Genomic DNA, 18,576 nt, shown 5'->3' with positions numbered 1-18,576 from the left:
TTAGAGAGCTATCATCACTTCAAAATGACAATACTTTTCTTCTCAAAACTTGTGTTAAGTGTAGAGTAGACAGATTACTTCAGGATAATTGTCCTTTGACTATTGACCTGAAAAATTAGTGGGATGCCTTTTACTTCCCTAATTTTAAGAACCGGTGATAGGTGTCAGAAACATTAATTTATTTAAACTTTTCTTAAGGTTCTCTGTTTTATATCTGTTCTCAGGGTTATAACTCCATGTTTACCATCATCTGCAAAATGGTACCAAAAAAATCCATAAATAAATATGGAATACATTCATAAATACATCAATTCTTTTTGGTAAAATGATACTTGGATAGTTTAGGCTTCGTCAATAGAACTGTTCTCATTCTTTAGACTGAATTAACTGATCACTGATTGGTCAGCCACTTACTGTTTTTTTGTTGTTGTTGTTCAAAATAGTTAGACCCCTATGTTTAGAAGCAGTATTTTGGTTTAATCAGATGAGGTTTCATCAGAAAAAGCAAGAGTGGGCCTGGTGACTTCAAAAGTGTGGGTAACGATGGTAGCTTCTCAAGTTCTAAAGTAAAACTAAGGAGAAAATCATTTTTATGGGGTTTTTTTGGTTATGGTGCTATTCCTAAGGTTAACTTTGCATATGTGACACATACACTCGTAAGTACCTTTAAGGAAAATTAATAAATAATAGTTTAAAAAATGTTTACACTGAGCATTAGGACATGTTTGACTTTTTTTCTACTTTATGTGAAATGAGCAGGGATTTAATGCACAGATGTACTTTAACATTTAGGATCAGTTTGCATTTTTCTTGAGAAATGTGAACTGATCCAGAAATAAGTGCTGTAGCTTTCCATTGCACTTGAAGTAACGTAATGGTGTATATGAAAAAAAAGACTACTTTCTTTTTCTTTTTACTGTGGTGGTGTATGTCCAAAGTCCTATGATTTTATTTATGGTTTTTTTAAAAAAAAGTTTTGAAGTATTTAGATACAATTTTTTGCTTCCTTTGAAAGACTAATTTTACCAAGCATATAAAGAAAAAAAGATTTCAAACATTTAAAAGATAGGTGAGGTTCAGAAAGCATTATTTTTTCATGTCCTACTTATTTTGAAAGGGTATACTGACAATGTGTAGTAACTTATGAATAAAAGGAAAAGTTTATCCTATTTTCAGATAATTCCTAGGGTGGTCATATTTTTAAGTGGAAAATCTGTGACTGAATTATTTTCCAGTTCAGTAATCCTTGGAAAGAACGATATAGAGTCATTCATAACTTCTAAATTACAATACAAAGCTTTCTTCCAAATATTGGTTTTATAATAAGAAAATGGAAGGAAAGTACCAAAGTCTTCAAAAAAGGCATTTCAAAAACTACAAGTGTAAATAGAAAAATGAAGATATGAAACCAGTAAAAATACTATACTGTCTGAGGGTATTACTCTGCGGAAAATAAGAATAAGATCCATAACTAAGCCCTTTGCACTCACTGCTGACCTCTTAAGTAAGAATTCTTATTTAGAATAACATTGGGTGCACACTACATTCCCTATCCCTCTTCTAGTCTTTTTTTCTTTAGAATAATCATAATTTATTAACCTCACTAGATGGTATTAAAAACTAAGTGAGAAGGATTTTAATCTCTTCTGTCAGTACAAGTTGAATTTGTGCCATCTAAAAAAAAAATTAGAGGTTTATATATCAGAATACAAGAACGTTATTTATTAAAGGTGCATACAATATTTTTTCTGTTTTCCTTTCTACTACATCGTATTGATTTTTTAAGTAACTTTTATATGGCTAGATAAAGGTCTTTTTGGTTTGCCCTTTTGTAGCTGAAATAACCAGCTTTATTGCTTTTATCAATAGTAAATCAATATATTTATCAGGTATCTTGCAGTTATCACCAAATACTTTAGTTTTCTTACATTGTATGGAAATTATAGTTCAGTTATTCTAGTATGATGGAGTTCAAAGCATTTTAAAATAACTTTTCCTCTGTTAATTAAAGTTATACCTCTTAATTCCTGCTGTGGCTATCAGGGAATAATAAAGCAGAAACCCTAAGGGATTTGCAGCTTAACAATTTAAGACCATCTCTTATCCTAATATTTGGAATATAAGAAACAAACCAAATAAATTTGTCAAAGCTAGGGAGAAAATGGAGAATTATGGAAAAAATTTAGGAAGCAACTAGATTAGTAAATGTTAATACTACTTGTAGCTCAAATTGTGTATTAATGGAAAGGACTGAAGAGTAAAGAATGTAATGCTTAGGGCTGGGTTGTCTTTTTTTACGTTTTAAGAAAAGGTTTTAAAGTTCCTAAATTACAGATGTTGCTTAAGGATACGTTGGAATTCTCAAAATTAACATTTTTTACCAGTCTCTTTCATAATCTGCCAAACTGTTTCTAATATAGTACTAATTTAGTGGAAAAATATCAAGACACCTAAAGGATTGCTTTTCTGGCTTTGATGGGAGGTAGGAGGGAGTAACAACATGTAGCTGCTACAGACCTGCAGACTCTGTCTTTGGCAGCATGTAAATAACTGTAGACTGTATGCCTATCATCTCAAGTGTGGCAAGACTGATAGTTTCACTGAATTTAATTATCAGTGCTATGGTATGTTTTCTGGTTATAACTTTAGTTTTTAAGCCTATTTTAAGGTAAGTTTTATTTATTAAAACCTTTCAATGGGAATTTGGACTGCCAAAGAGACGAGGCAGTCTAACCTAATTGAAATGAGATGACCAGTTAGAGACTGTATGGACTGTAGCAGCCCCATCCCTTAGGTTCCACAAAGTAAATAATTTAGAAATTCTTTATCTGGAGGGGAAAAAAAAATTAAAATTACCTTTTTTGATTGGTGGTTAAAAGTTCAAGGAATCTTTAATTTTTAGCACATTCAAGTTAATTTTCTTAGTGTGGATCATTCCTTGGATTGCACCTACACATGCAGTTCACCTACAGAATTCTAACCATATCATTATAGGAGCCTGTCCAAAAACCAAATCTTTAATTTTCCACTCCCACATAAGATCTTTACCATAATGTTCCAAATTAACTCATTTATCTAGAAACCAGGTTTCAGTCAATTACTAACTAAAATAGTGGATTATAAGTTTAGCATTGCCATTTCAACAGACAGAAGGCATTTTTTAAAAAAATTGCTCCAAGCCTAATACATTTTTGTTGGTTAATTCCATAAGGTCTGTGCTATGCAGCCAATTACATCTTTACCTCTTGTTTTAAGTAGTTGCCCAGCCTCTGTCCATTGGTGATTTCTGCTCATGCAGGCAGAACACGGCTACAAGTTGTGGGTATGGGCCAGAGGGGCAGAAGTGAGCCAGGAGCTGGGCTTGAAAAGGTGTTTGTCACTGGATTGTCTGCGACCCTGATTCTCTTCATTAGGAAAGTCATAAGGTAGATTTAAAACCCTGTATTTACTTCTGATACCTTATCCTACCTACCTTTAATTTGAAGTGCTGTGAAAAATCTCTTCTAAAAAGTTAAGCAGATCCCTGAATTCATACTTCATAGAGTTTTTATTAGTTTTATAAAATAATTGCATTAGCCATCACAAATCTTTTGAGAGTCATAAGAATGATTAATGTTACCAATTAACTATTTTCTAGGGATCAGAGAAAACTGTATTGTGATTAACTTGATTAGCTGTAGTCACAAAACAAAACAAAAAAACATTCAAGGTTGTGTGGTGCCCTTATCACTGACTGAGTAAATTGAACCCTAAAAGTGACTAAACTAGTGAAGAACAATTCTAGTTTGCTGAACTATTTCTGACAATCTCTTGACCTGATAATGCCATACAGTAGAAATAAGACTGCAATATTACCAGCTCCCTCTAGAAAAGAGAAGTGTTAAAAAACAGCCAGTTACACAAAACACTTTATAGCCATTCTTCAAAGAGGCTTCAGTTTATGGGATCCTTTCGGAAGCTTTTGTTTTGGGAGGAATGAAGATCATTGATAAATGCTACTTGCTTTCTTGAGTGGTGGAACATTTTATTGCTTATCAATGAACAGCAGACAAAGAAAAGAGGACGTCTCAAACCAGCTCTGATAAAATTTGCAACTAAAAGGTTTACCCACTCTGGATTTGATTTATCCAACTAGAGCAATAATGTCATTACTTACCAAAGTACATGAAATAGGCTAGTATATTTTCATTTCGAGTCAGGCATTCTTTCATTTCTTTTCTCATCTCAAATTTGATTTAAATGCCTCAGTTAAAAATGCTGATCAGAATAAAAATCTTTAATGCTTCTGTAATGTAAAGTTTACTTTGCACTTAGGAAAAAGTTTTGTATGACAAAATACCGAAATTGGAATATGAATGATTTATAAAATGTAGAAACTAGAGATTAATGTTTTTAATCAGAACTGTCTCTATATACAGATTTCACCACAGACCATCTTAGAACACACACAGATCTGTGAGTTATAATTTAAAGTGGTCATCCAGGTAAACTATCATGGAGTACTATTACAGATATAAAATTTTACACTACTGATGTTTTTGCCATACCTGAATAGGGAATCATTTATTTGAAAGCAACAGTGTCTCAAGCACTCAGTGACTATCCCAACACAGACCATCCGGGATAGTGGGACTTGTGGGATTGTACTGACTTAGTATTAAATGACACTGTCACAAATGTATCATTAGAGCAGCAGCCTCCAAAGTTCTTAAGCTTGTACCTTAACATAAATTTGACTTCTTTCTAACCCTGAATTATCCTGTATATATTTCTAAAAACTGTTTGTAGTTTTCTCAAGAATAAAGCACTTTATAATTTACCAAGTTCTTAGTAATAAAATTAACACTGACTTACAAGTATGTATTTTTTTTTTGTAATTCCCCACACTGTCACTATTCTGTCTGCCTCAGATTCTGTTTCTATCTTTATTATTAAATTTCCATGATATCATCTGAAGACTTTAGAGATAACCACTTTATCAAGTTGGAGATGCTGTATACATTATAATTCTCAAATTCATTGTCCTCTGGGTATAGTTCTTTATTTGAAGTTCCTTTAAAAGTTCCTTTAAAAGTTAATTTTTAAAAACCTAGTTTTACTTCTTGGCTGCAGAATCTTAACTTTTCCCTTGTTCTGGAGTACAAATAAACATGTATTGAAATAGTGTGTACTAAGCTCCTAAATTGTCAGTATAGGTACTACCATCATCCATCAAAGAGGAATTAATTACAATTTAGACCATTTTGTTACAAAGAAAATGTAGATGTAATAGGATTTTATCTATACTACTCAACTGGATATGCTCCATTTTGTTACAAAAAAAATGTAGATGTAATAGGATTTTATCTATACTACTCAACTGGATATGCTGTTGAGAATAAACCAGTTGTCTATTATTTTTACAACATGCAAGTGGGTGCAGTTAGTTGATACTAGTGTATCCTCATCCTACCATAAGGTACAAATTTCACCTTAATTTTTCTCTCATTTTGTTACAAAAAAAATGTAGATGTAATAGGATTTTATCTATAATACTCAACTGGATATGCTGTTGAGAATAAACCAGTTGTCTATTATTTTTACAACATGCAAGTGGGTGCAATTAGTTGATACTAGTGTATCCTCATCCTACCATAAGGTACAAATTTCACCTTAATTTTTCTCTAAACACTTTTTCATTTACCTTTTATAGCATATTTATTTTCTAGTATTTAGTATTGACTTAATGTGTCCAAGATTTATTTTGGATATAGGGTTGATTTGTGGAAGATAGTAGTAGTTCATGATTTTAAAATTCTAAGAGAAGATTCTTTGGAATAAAAACACTGCATGCACTTTAAGCCACTTGTCTTCCCACAGAGCCCAATTAAAGGAAGTGATAAGGGCATTAATGACATGATCATCTTAGCCTGCTAAAATGCCATTGACAGTGCCTGGTGACCTAACACTGAACAAAATACAGTGTCTTTGCACTGGAAAAGCATGTAAATCACATGAGTTAATTGGCAAAAGGGACAGGTGTGTGTGATGGGTTGCTTTGAGTGAAGTATTTCCTACCCTATTTTGGGAGAACTCTTACAGATGTTAGAGAAAGCACAACTTTGAAATCCATTTTATAGACTTAAGGTAAAAATCTGAAGGACTTGGGCCGGCCCGTGGCTCACTCGGGAGAGTGCGGTGCTGATAACACCAAGGCCCCGGGTTCGGATCCCGTATAGGGATGGCCGGTTGGCTCGCTGGCTGAGCGTGGTGCTGACAACACCAAGTCAAGGGTTAAGATCCCCTTACCAGTCATCTTTTAGGAAAAAAAAAAAAAAATCTGAAGGACTTTCACTGTGAGGGCAGAGGACTTTCCTCATGATCCTGTCTATATGAACATGTCCATAGAAGCAGTTTTTACCCGTGCTGATTTGCCCTTTAATCAGCTTGGTGACATAAAGGTGAACATCTCCATAAGAGGAAAAACTAGGAAAGGTGGTAGTTTAACTGCTACAGAATAGTGTTACTTGATAGTACCTGACTAAAAAGCCCGCATTTTTTAGTACTTAGTAGTAAAGAGAATATCACGGAGTCCTCCAGGAGTCTAGTATGGGTGGAAGATACCAAGTATGGGTATTTTAGTAGTCACAACTTGTCCTTATGGACCCCTGAATGTCTGGAAACTTGAGGTGGGGTCCTACAAACACTCAAGACTATTTTGTACCTTTTTTTTTTTTTTTTTTTCCTTTTTGAGACCAAACTTGAGGTGGGGTCCTACAAACACTCAAGACTATTTTGTACCTTTTTTTTTTTTTTTGTCCTTTTTGAGACCGGCTGCACCGCGCTCAGCCAGTGAGCCCTGTGAGCGCACCAGTCATCCCTATATAGGATCCGAACCCGCTGCGCTCCCAGCGCGGCACTCTCCTGAGTGCGCCACGGGCTCAGCCCTATTTTGTACCTTTAAGGCAGTTTTAGATAGTTTGATTCTTTATCAAAACTATTAGATTTGATTCTTGCCAGACTGCAAGACTAGCTTACCAGCAAGTAAGGCCTACTGAACTTCAGATGCAGAAAGGAAATACCAGAGAGATACCACTCTATCCTGGAAGAGTACTAATTTGTTTTTGAAATTTGAAAACCTGGCTTTGAGACACTGGCAAAAATAAGATTTGAGTCCACCTGAGTTTGGAAAATGTTTAAGAGTGGGAAGTCTTCTGTCATGTGGCTCCTCTGCACAGCTCTAGTATGATCTCAGACCACCTTCTGAAAACTGCCTCAGTCTGTGGTAGGGACTTGCCTCTCCAGAGTGCTTTTTAGTCCCACCTTTTTATCTGGCACATCTCTTCAAGATTATTTTAGCTTTCATCTAAAACAACACTTCTCAAAGGAAGCTTCTTTGACCCCTTAGACTAGGTTAGGTTTCCAGTATATGTTCTCATAGCACTCTGCACTTTGTTTTTTAAAGCAACTATATACACACACACACACACTAAATATATATGTATATATACCCTTTGGGTGCAGTTACTTTTAGAATCTTTATCCTAATTCTCTGCACACGCACCTAGCTCAAAATAGGTGAATAAGATTTAATAATTTCAGTTATAGAAAGTGCTCAAATATTTGAAAAAAAATGAATCTAGGATGAAAGCGACTTTTCAGTTATATAAAATCAATGTACAATTTGTCTAGTTACCAACTTAGCAGTTTTTAGAATAAAGGAAATGACTGGTGTTGGAATTAAAACCTTAAGGGTCTTCTTGAAGCCAAAGCTGATGCTGTGTCGTCATAGTTATGGCATTTTCTTGTTTAGGTTCTAGGAAAATTATTGCAAAACTTCTAAAGGAGTTTAACATAGAGGATTAGAAATGATAACCCAAAATTTTAAATATACATGGTGCCATTTGAAAAGTTCAGATTTTAAAAAGTTTTTAGATTAATGGCTTTATGATGCTAAAGGTATTTTAATCCCATTTTTACAAGTCAGCTATTGCTTTAAGTGACACTCATCCTTATAGATTGAAGATATGGAAATGTAAGTTTATATCAATGTCAAAAACGCATATCACGTTTTAAAATTTATTGTTTAGCAATGTGTTTTAAAACATTGTTTAGGAATATGAGCATTGTTGAAGAATGTAAGTAGTAACAAAATCTTGTGTTACAAGATTTTTGCATTTACATGAACTTTCACTCATTTTTCAGAATCTGTTCCTAGAGACAGAGAACCCAATACAAAAATGAGAACATGTATGCATAATCAGAAGGATGCAGTGCAAATGCCTAGTGAAACTCTGAGAGCAAAAATGGTACCTGAGAAAGTTCCCCGCAGATGTGCTACTGTTGCTGCAAATAAAATAAAGATAATGAGTAACCTAAAAGAAACGATTTCAGGACCAGAAAATGTCTGGATTAGGAAGAGCAGCAGAAAACTGCCCCATCGAAATGCTTCTGCTGCGGCTAAGAAAAAATTACTGAATGTTTATAAAGAGGATGATACAACCATAAATTCTGAAAGTGAAAAAGAGCTAGAAGATAGTAATAGCAATATGGGTTTTTTTAGGCGGTTCAGATCCTGGAAAGAAAAAGCACAATAGTGACTATGAGAATGTAGAAGTGGTATCTGAAAACAATCAGGGGCTACAAGTAAACTGGCCGTTGAATCTGTTCCTAGCTATAAAGTTAATCCCTTATTGGCATCTTTTGAGGAATTTTCTAAAAGCCATAATCCAGTGGGTCAAAGTGGGAGGAAGGCTTCCTTCCAGTGAGCCCCTGTACTCACACACACCACAGGGAATTCTGAGGAGGAAAAAGACTGTGAAGCCTGTAGTTGGAGAGGTGGAAGGAAAAGACAAATGGCCTGTCATAAGGTAACTTTCTTTCCAGAAAGCAAGGGCTCTGAAGAAACTGGATTCTTTAGAGGAAGAAAATAGTGGGAATTGTAGAGTGTACATAGGAAAAATTCAAGAACTGAAAAGATTTCAAAATCTCAATCTGATATAATTTTAAGGTCCTCCATTAGGCTAAAAATTCAGACCACCATGACTGTGGTGTCATTACTGAGATCAGAGAAAAAAATTAGGTACATTTCCAAAAGTGCAAATGAGCCTATTTGACTTTTGAGTGAAGCAAAAACTTTAATCAGGTCCAGTCTCATAATTCACATTCCCAAAGATCAAAAACAATTTAAACTAGAAGGACCAGGGGATTCAATGCTGGGGATGTTGATTATTGAGTTCTGAAGTTGAGTGTTAAAAATGGGCAATTAGAGAAAATCCATTAACGTCTTATTTTGTTGATAATACTGGAATCCATACTGAATGATGACCACTTGATATGACTAATTCAGGGAGTATATATTTTTCTATGAAAGCTATGAATGTGACTATCACAGCTTTTCCTTATTTCTACTTTCACAAAGCAGCATTTACAGAAATGCCAAAACATGCCTCACTGAGGCAGGTCTTAGTTTTAGTTAGAAAATAAAAAGTATAGCGTAAGCTCAAACAGTCATATTTTTAGAAGATACAGTGAATATTTCTACTTTCACAAAGCAGCATTTACAGAAATGCCAAAACATGCCTCACTGAGGCAGGTCTTACTTTTAATCAGTTAGAAAATAAAAAGTATAGCGTAAGCTCAAACAGTCATATTTTTAGAAGATACAGTGAAATCCTATCACATTTCTTTCTGAACCTTAAAAGTTAGAACTAGAAAACTTTGAGCAAGTTTATTACAATCTCATCATAACAAACTGTAATGGCAGCATGTCTGGCCTATTTCATTGTGGCCTTTGCTAGGATTAGAAAATCTGGTCATAGTACTAGAAAGAATCCATTTGCAATGGGTAACAGGTATTTGTCGAAATTAAGTTTGCCAGATTAAATGAATGTACTGTCAAATCTTTTTAACATACTAACATGTTATTGGAAAAATAAATTGTTAGAAACAAGTTGTTTTCCCACTTGAAAATATCTGTGAATATTAATACAGTATATGAGTTGCATGTGTAAATCTGAAAAAGATATAGAAACCTAGTGGTTTATTTTTTTTACTAAAATTACTGCATATTTTGGGGTTATACAGATGGAACAAGTGTCTAGATTACTTGAGAAATTTGTGGTTGCATGTCTGTTTTAAAAAAAGGCTTTTTGTTTTTACTAGCATAAGCCAGAGTACTCTAACCTACAGAGTCTGTGTCCTTTGCTTTTTGTAGTACACTTTCATTTGAAATATTGATCTCTAGTATCTTGTTACTAGTACAGGTGAGAAAGGGAAGAATTCCTAATAAACTGCTATTTTTAGGTGCATGAGGTTTTATTTTTTAGCTCTACTGAAATGCTTAAACTTATTTCCAGTCCCAACTTTACTCTTAATTTCATAGAAATTTCTTATTGGGTATATTCTCAACAAATTCCATAAAACGAAAATATTTAAGTCTCAGTGAAGACTATTTTACGCAAAAAAACCCCAAAACGACAATTTCAGTGAAAGAACTTAAGCTTTGAATTTATAATTTACCATGGTAAGATTAATTTCTGTCAGTATTTGAGATTGTATTATCAGCCTTTCATAATGGAATCCTTTTTGTTTTAGTATTTAATGTGAATATATTTGCCTTTTTAAAAGTGCTTGGCCTAAATTTACTGTAACTGCATGAAACAGCATTTTTTTAAAACTTAACATTCTTGTAAAACTGTTCTCTCTGAAATGTATGCAGAATTTAAATCATGGCCAAATATATTACCATTACTCTTTACAATAATTTTAATCAGCTTTCCAGAAAAGATTTCTTCATAATGTAATTGTAAAATCAAATTGAAGCTCTTACTGGTAAAAAACGACAAACTATCTAACAAAAGGACTAAGTGATGCCCAAAACTTTTTATTTTGCAATTCAGTTTTCTATTAAACCAATTAACCCAGGAGTCCTAATGTAGTTTAAAAATATATCGATAATCTTTTATATTCTAAGGATACGCAAAAGTTTCCTAAGCTCTTACTGGCTAGCAATTTGGTTTTAATTTGCTTATTCTTTTTGGCACCCGGCAGGTATGAGGATTGAACCCTTGACCTTGGTGTTATAACAGCACTCTAACCAACTGAGCTAACCTGCCAGCCTATTAATTTGTTTATTATTAAATGCTCAAATTTTGTTCCAAAACTGCAGCATCTTTTGCAATAGATATGTAAAATTGCTAAATACTGATTATATGTGAATGGTTTTGTTGATCATATTTCTCCACATTTAGCAACTTCGAGATTTTTTTTATCTCAAGAGGCTCCCTCTAACCCCGAAGGGGTACTTTGTGACTATTGGCAAGTTTTTATAGACAATGCCATCTACTTCAGTGCAGCTACATCTAGGAAACGGTTTTTATTTTTCATTGTAATACTGAATATTTTCAGTTAAATCGTGTGTGGTACAGCTGTCCTCTTGCTTGGAACACTGCTCCGTGAACTTTGTCTTCCAGCATATTTTAAAGAGAACGAATTCAAGAACAGAATCACCTACTTTGCGTATTAAGGAAAGGCTATTTAAAATGAAAACATTTTGTATTAGTTATAAATGGCCAAATTTAAAAAAATCAACTATTTTTGCATTCTCATAAAAATGTTTTTTAGATCAGCTTGACAATCATCAGCTTTTGAAATGTGAATTCCTATTGCCAGAGTAAAGGTCTCATTTCTACAACACCACGAAGCATTGCATTTCTTCCTGCCCTTCCATCGTCCTCTGTCCTGAGGGCGCGCTCGGCCCGGGCGTTCGTCCTCGCGTGCCCCCGGCCGCCACCTACCTCATTTCTTCCTGCCCTTCCATCGTCCTCTGTCCTTTGTCCTGAGGGCGCGCTCGGCCCGGGCGTTCGTCCTCGCGTGCCCCCGGCCGCCACCTACCTGGGACGTAGCTTAGTATACCAAACTTCACCCCTGTCACTCCTAATGGAGAAAAGGGAAACGGATCGAAGACAGGAAACACCTTCCGGTGCGCTCTCCCCAGAGCGCTGCAGACCGGGAGGCGGCGGCTGAGCCTCTCCGCTCCCCGGGTCAGTTACAGGAGGCCCCGCCCTGCCCCGGCGGTCCCCACCCTCTGGCTCGCTTCTCTCCTCTCCAGTCCGCAGTCCTCCGGTCTCTCGGTCCCCCGGCACGGCCCAGGCTGTGCAAGAAAACGCGATCGGGTTTCAGGTCCTTAGAGCCCGGAGTGGAGCAGGCGGGGCGCAGAGGCGAGAAGGTGCACATGGGCGGTGCCGGGGGCGTGGCCGTGCGCAGGGGCGGTGCGTGTGGGGCGAGGCGGTTCACGTGGACAGCGCAGGGGGCGTGGCCGTGCGCAGGGACGCGTGCGCAGTCCCGCCATGCGGTAGTTGTGGCCGGCTGGCCTGGGAGACCATGGCAGCCACGTTCTTCGGGGAGGTGGTTAAAGCACCGTGCCGAGCCGGGACGGAGGACGAGGAGGAAGAAGAGGAGGAGAGGACGGAGACGCCTGAAGACAGGGAGGTCCGGCGGCAGCTGGCGCGGAAGAGGTGAGGCACCTGACGCGGGAAGCCGCGGGCGGCGTGCTCGGGCCTGCATGGCTTCCGGCTGGAGGAGGGCTCGTTAGTACCGCCCCGACGGGGCTAGGGAGCCGGGGAAGGGGCGCGGTCTCCGCAGGCATGAGGCCCGAGCTGGCGCTCGGTGATTGCCAGCTGTCCGCGGCGGCCACGCGCGGCTCTCTCCCGACACCGGACGCGAGGCAGATACCCGCCGGTCCCCGCTATCAGGGAACCCCCGAGGACTCCGGTGCCGACTCCTGGCGTGCGCGGGGAGCGATGCTCGCGTCCGTCTGTATTTCGGTGGAATCATGAGAGGGAAGCCGTTGTGGGGGAGTTGGATTCAGATTCATTCGTTAAAGACATTGCCTTCAAGGCTTACCTTAGCATTTTACTTAGGCTTGGTTTTTTGCGGGCTTGTGAAGCGATCTTTCCATTTGTAAGATTTTCCATGGCTACTGTACTGCTACAGTCGTGCCCCACGTTTGTCGTGAATTTGCTTCGTTGGACAGCCTGCTTCTCTTAAAACTTTTTCATCCTCCACCCCATACTTCAGTTAGTATTATATGGCAGTAGCAGATGGATGCTCTGTCATTAAAAAAAAAAAGAAAAATTCCAAACACTCAAAAATGGGAGAAAAGGGCCGGCCTGTGGCTCACTCGGTAGAGTGCAGTGCTGATAACACCAAGGCCCTGGGTTCGGATCCCATATAGGGATGGCCGGTTCGCTCACTGGGTGAGCGTGGTGCTGACAACACCAAGTCAAGGGTTAAGATCCCCTTACCGGTCATCTTTAAAAAAAAAAAAAAAAAAAAAAAAAAATGAGAGAAAAAAGTAAAGTGGCCCCCATCCCCCCATGATCATGTAAATTCAACAGTTAAGTAGATTTTGCCACATTGATATCCTCTCCCACCACCGCTAAGCAAATCTGTCGTCATTGTCTTTCACCTCTACATTTTCAGAATGCATCCCAAATGATTTAGCATTTACTTACATGTGCTAGTATCGCCTCTAACAAAATTAATACTTTTTCAATATCATTTAGTAGTTCACTGTTAAATCTACCTAGTTTTCTCAAACATGACATTTCGCAGTGGCTTCTGTAAATCAGAATCCCGACTAGTTCCACACATTACAGTTAAACATTTTACTTAGAGTAACCCCCATCAAGTTTTACTCCTACTGAAAGTGTCCCACACTCTGGATTTGTCTGATTGCTTCCTCCTGGTGTCTTTTAACATATGTGTCCGTCACTTGCATTTCCTGTAAATGAGTGTTCATTTTGGAGGCTTGGTCAGATTCACATTCTGTATTTTGTTGGCAAGACTACTTTGACGTGGTGTTTTCTGTTTCTTTTCGCACACTATGCCTAATTGTCTCACTTGTAGGGATGCTAAGATTGACTGATCAGAGGGGTCAGGTGGACAGCCTGATCTCTGTTATAGAGTTACATGAACTTTTGAGCAGTAGTGTTATCTATTGGTTATTATTGTCTGAATCAATTGTTTTCTTATGATTGTAATTATGTTCTTTATAAAGTTAAAGTGTGCACTGTACATATTACAGAATTGTATGTGTACTGCCCTCTTGTCATAATATGATACTGATATTTAAGTTGCTTTAGTTTCATCTTGTTTCTCCTGTTAGGGAGGTGCGGCTCCTTCAACGACAGACAAAAACATCTTTGGAAGTCTCTCTGCTAGAAAAATATCCTTGCTCCAAGTTCATAATTGCTATAGGAAATAATGCAGTAGGTAAGTGAAAATGCAGACGACTAGACATTTTGTTGAAAGAACGACATATGAAGTTCTTATTTTTCTTCCATCATAAAAGATTTCAAATTTTATTACTTAAAAAAAAGTCATAGTAGAGTAACTTTGTTTCTCAGAAAAATGTATCTCCTGTTCATGTTGTACCATCTTTTAAATAAACTTAAAGAATAAGATTTAAAAGAAATGTTCTTGGCTTCAGAAATTAACAACTCAAGGGACTGTTTCTAGTGTGTTGAGGTGTCCAGGTTGACTTATATGTCTTTGAGTTAATAGATTCCTTTGAGCACATGATGAGAACTCTAAAAGTAACAATAATAATTGCTGCATTTTGAGTACTTAACTTCTGAGGTCTTTGCATGTATTAATTCACTTGGTAGGTTAAAGTTAAAACAATGTAGAGTTCAGCTAGAATAATGTACATGTACAAGTACAAACATAAACTTTTATAATTTTAGGGGCTTCATAGGCTCTGTGGAGAGCATTTGAGTTAAGATCTCTTGCCCTATAAGGTGCCCCTAATGGTTGTACAACATAGTAAGTACATGATAAATAACTATCGGCTCATGTATATGAAGTTATACTGGCCTAAAATTTTCCAGAAGAGTGTTACAGTGTTAGAGTACAGTAAAAAGTCTGTCAACAAAGATGTCATCTCATTTTCTGCATTTAATATTGTCTTATTTAGGGTGTGGCCTTTTACTTCTTTAGAGCCTCAGTTTCTTCTTCTGCAAAATGATGGTATTAGGTAGATGGTCTTGAATGGCTCTTTCAGCTCTAAAATTCTAGAGTAACCTGAGTTTACTTTTTATTGAATAGAAAATGCAGCTTGCAGAGCCGAACACTAAATTATCTGAATTGTTTTTCACAGCATTTTTGTCGTCATTTGTTATGAATTCAGGAGTCTGGGAAGAAGTTGGTTGTGCTAAACTCTGGAATGAATGGTGTAGAACAACGGACACTATACATCTGTCCCCCACGGAGGCTTTTTGTGTGTTTTATCATCTAAAATCAAATCCCTCAGTAAGTGGGACTTAACTTATATGTTTTAAAAAGTACTTAAGCATCATTTGTATAGTATCTCCTGGTAGTATACTTCATTATCTCATTTGCCAAGTCTCTCAGTTGCTCTGTGAGTGTGCTCTTTGTTCTGATATTAATCGCTAGTAGTGGATTGACTTAAATTTTAAGGAGAAATGAGCAGGCCAATAGCAGAGTCAGGAAAATAAATATTTAAGTGTTATATTAAGATTCACATGATATATACATGATTATAGTTGGGGGTGTGTATAGCATTTATTTGACTTGATAAAAACCGTGGAATTTGATTTTCCAGGTTTTTCTTTGTCAGTGCAGTTGCTACATTGCTGAAGATCAGCAGTATCAGTGGCTGGAAAAGGTAAGAGGAAGATGAAAATCTGTAAATAGTTAGACTGCAGGAGTTGACATTTTTTAGGAGTTCAGTATCTTTTCACTTATGTTTACACTATACTGTAGTCTTTTAAGTGTATAGTAGCATTATATCTTAAAAGTCAATGTATATACCTTAATTTAAAAATACTCTTACTAAAAAATGCTATCAATCATCCGTGCCTTCAGCAAATCATAATCTTTTTGCTGGTGGGGGGCTTACCTCATTGATGGCTGCTGACTGATCAGGATATTGGTTGCTGAAGGCTGGGGTGGCTGTGACAATTTCTTAAAATAAGACAACAATGAAATTTGCTGTGTCTATTGCTTCTTTTCTTCATGAAAGATTTTTCTGTAGCATGCAGTGCTGTCTGATAACATTTTACCTGTAGTATAACTTCTTTCAAAATTGGAATCAGTCCTCTCAAACCGTGCTGCTGCTTTATCAACTAAGTTTATGTACTATTTTAAATCCTTTGTTGTCAGGCCGGCCCAGTGGCGCACTGGATAGTGCGCCGCTTGGGAGTGTGGAGGCGCTCCCGCCGAGGGGTCGGATCCCATGTGGAGACCGGTTCCCGCTCACTGGCTGAGCGCGGTGCGGGCGCAACACCGAGGGTTGCAATCCCGTTACCGGTCAGTAAAAAAGACAAAAAGGAAAAAAAAAATCCTTTGTTGTCATTTCAACAATGTTTACAGCATTTTCACTAGAAGTAGATTCCATCTCAAGAAACCACTTTCTTTACCCATGCATGAGAGGCAACTTCTCATCCATTAAGGTTTTATCATGAGATCGCAGCAATTTAGTCACATCTTCAGGCTGCAGTTACAATTCTAGTTCTCTTGCTATTTCTGCCACATCTGCAGTTACCTCCTCTGCCGAAGTCTTGAACTCCTCAAAGTCATTAATGAGGGTTGGAATCACCGTCTTCTAAACTCTGTCAATGTTGATATTTTAACTTTCTCCCATGAATCATCAATGTTTTTAATGGCATCTAGAGTGGTGAATTTTTTGTGGGAAGGTTTTCAATTGACTTTGCCCAAATCCATAAGAGGAATCACTATCTGTGGCAGCTATAGTCTTATGAAATGTGTTTCCTAAATATAAGACTTGAAAATTGAAATGATTCCTTCATCCACGGGCTACAGAATGGATATTGTGTTAGCACGCATGGAAACAACGTTAATCTTCTTGTACATCTTTTCATGAGAGCTCTTGGGTGGCCATTACTGCTCATTACTGTCAATGATCAGTAATATTTTGAAAGGAATCTTTTTCTGAGCAGTTGATCTGAACTGTGGGTTTAAACTGTGTAGTAAACTATGGTATAAACAGATGTGCTGGCATCTAGGCCTGTTGTTCTATTTCTAGAATGTAGGCAGAGTAGATTTAGTGTCATTCTTCAGTGCCTCAGGATTTTCGGAATGGGCAGTGATCATTAGCTTCAACTCAGAGTCACTAGCTGCATTAGGCTCTAACAAGAGAGTCAGCCTGTTCTTTGAAGCTTTGAAGCCAGGCATTGACTTCTCATTTCTAGGTGGGAAAGTCCTAGATGGCATCTTCTTCCAGCAGAATGCCGTTTCCATCTACATTGAAATTCTGTTGTTTAATGTAGCTGCCTTCATCAGTGATCTTAGCTAGGTCTTCTGGATGACTTTGCAGCCTCTACATCAGCACTTGCTGCTTCACCTTGCACTTTGATGTTATGGAGACGGCTTATTTCCTTAAATCTCCTGAACCTCTGCTAGCCTCACACTTTTCTTCTCCAGCTTCCTCGCCTCTCTCAGCCTTCATAGAATTTAAGAGAGTTAGGGCCTTGCTCTGGATTAGGCTTTGGCTTAAGAAAAAATGTTGTGGCTGGTTGGATCTTCTATCCAGACCACTACAACTTTCTCCATCTCAGCAATAAAACTTTCGCTTTCTTATCATTCATGTGTTCACCAAAATAGCACTTTTAAAAACTTTCCCTTTGGGGCTGGCCCAGTGGCGCACTCGGTGGAGTGTGGCGCTTGGGAGCGCGGCGGCACTCTTGCCGAGGGTTCGGATCCCATATAGAGACTGGTCCCTGCTCACTGGTTGAGCGCGGTGCGGGCGCGGCACCGGGGGTTGCGATCCCGTTGCCGGTCGCGGTACGGGCGTGACACTGAGGGTTGCGATCCCGTTATTGGTCATGAAAAAAGACAAAAAGGAAAAAAAAAAAACTTTCCCTTTGCATTCACAACTTGGTTAACTGGCACAAGAGGGAGGCTAAGCTTCTGGCCTATCTCAGTTTTTGACAAGCCTCCCTCACTAAGCTTCATCATTTCTAGCTTTTGATTTATGGCGAGAGACGTGCGACTCTCCCTTTCACTTGAGCAGTTAGAGGCCACTGTAGGCTTATTTATTGACCTAATTTCAATATCATTGTGTCTCAGGGAATAGGGAGGCCTGAGGAGAGAGAATGAGACAGCGAAATGGCAGGTCGATAGAGCAGTCAGAAGACACACATTTATTAGGTTAGTCATCTTATATGAGTGTGGTTTTTGGTACCCCAAAACCATTACAATAGTAACATCAAAGATAACTGGTCATAGGCAACTGCAACGGATATAATAAATGAAAAAGTTTGAAATATAATGATAATTACCAAAATGTGACACAGACACAAAGTGGACACATGCTGTTAGAAAAATGGTTCCCATAGACTTGCTTGATGCAGTGTTGCCACAAACCTTCAATTTGTTTAAAAAAAAGGAAAAAAAAATGCGTTATCAGCAAAGTTTAGTAAAGCGAACAAAGCGCAATAAAGTGAGGTATGCCTTTGTGGGCATTCTGCTGATTGTCAGTTGTGGAAGTGTAAAATGTAGTTGGATTTTTACCACTCATCTTAGTGTTGTGAAAGAAAAACAAGCTACTCA

At 37.7% G+C, this 18,576-nt stretch overlaps 2 protein-coding genes across 3 annotated transcripts in view; both read left to right on the top strand.

Moving 5' to 3' along the window:
* The window catches only part of BRWD1 (bromodomain and WD repeat domain containing 1), a 110,031-nt gene extending 100,589 nt beyond the window's left edge, over positions 1-9,442 (top strand). Inside the window, 1 exon segment of the mRNA XM_008584987.1 lies at positions 8,167-9,442. Coding sequence (XP_008583209.1) covers positions 8,167-8,576 — 410 coding nt within the window. The 3' untranslated portion in view covers positions 8,577-9,442.
* Positions 9,443-12,244: 2,802 nt separating this feature from the next.
* PSMG1 (proteasome (prosome, macropain) assembly chaperone 1) overlaps positions 12,245-18,576 on the top strand; it is a 13,254-nt gene continuing 6,922 nt past the window's right edge. Inside the window, exons 1-4 of one of the 2 annotated variants that reach the window (XM_008584985.1) lie at positions 12,245-12,497; positions 14,150-14,256; positions 15,143-15,294; positions 15,608-15,670. In XM_008584985.1, coding sequence (XP_008583207.1) covers positions 12,364-12,497; positions 14,150-14,256; positions 15,143-15,294; positions 15,608-15,670 — 456 coding nt within the window. In that variant the 5' untranslated portion in view covers positions 12,245-12,363. The remainder of the gene's footprint in view (positions 12,498-14,149; positions 14,257-15,142; positions 15,295-15,607; positions 15,671-18,576) is intronic. The other variant, XM_008584986.1, reaches the window with a different exon arrangement.

This window comes from Galeopterus variegatus, unplaced genomic scaffold, assembly GCF_000696425.1.
Source record: "Galeopterus variegatus unplaced genomic scaffold, G_variegatus-3.0.2 Scaffold3416, whole genome shotgun sequence".
NCBI lineage: Eukaryota > Metazoa > Chordata > Mammalia > Dermoptera > Cynocephalidae > Galeopterus > Galeopterus variegatus.
The sequence above is the reverse complement of the archived record's forward strand: the minus strand, read 5'-3'. Positions and strand labels throughout refer to the sequence as shown.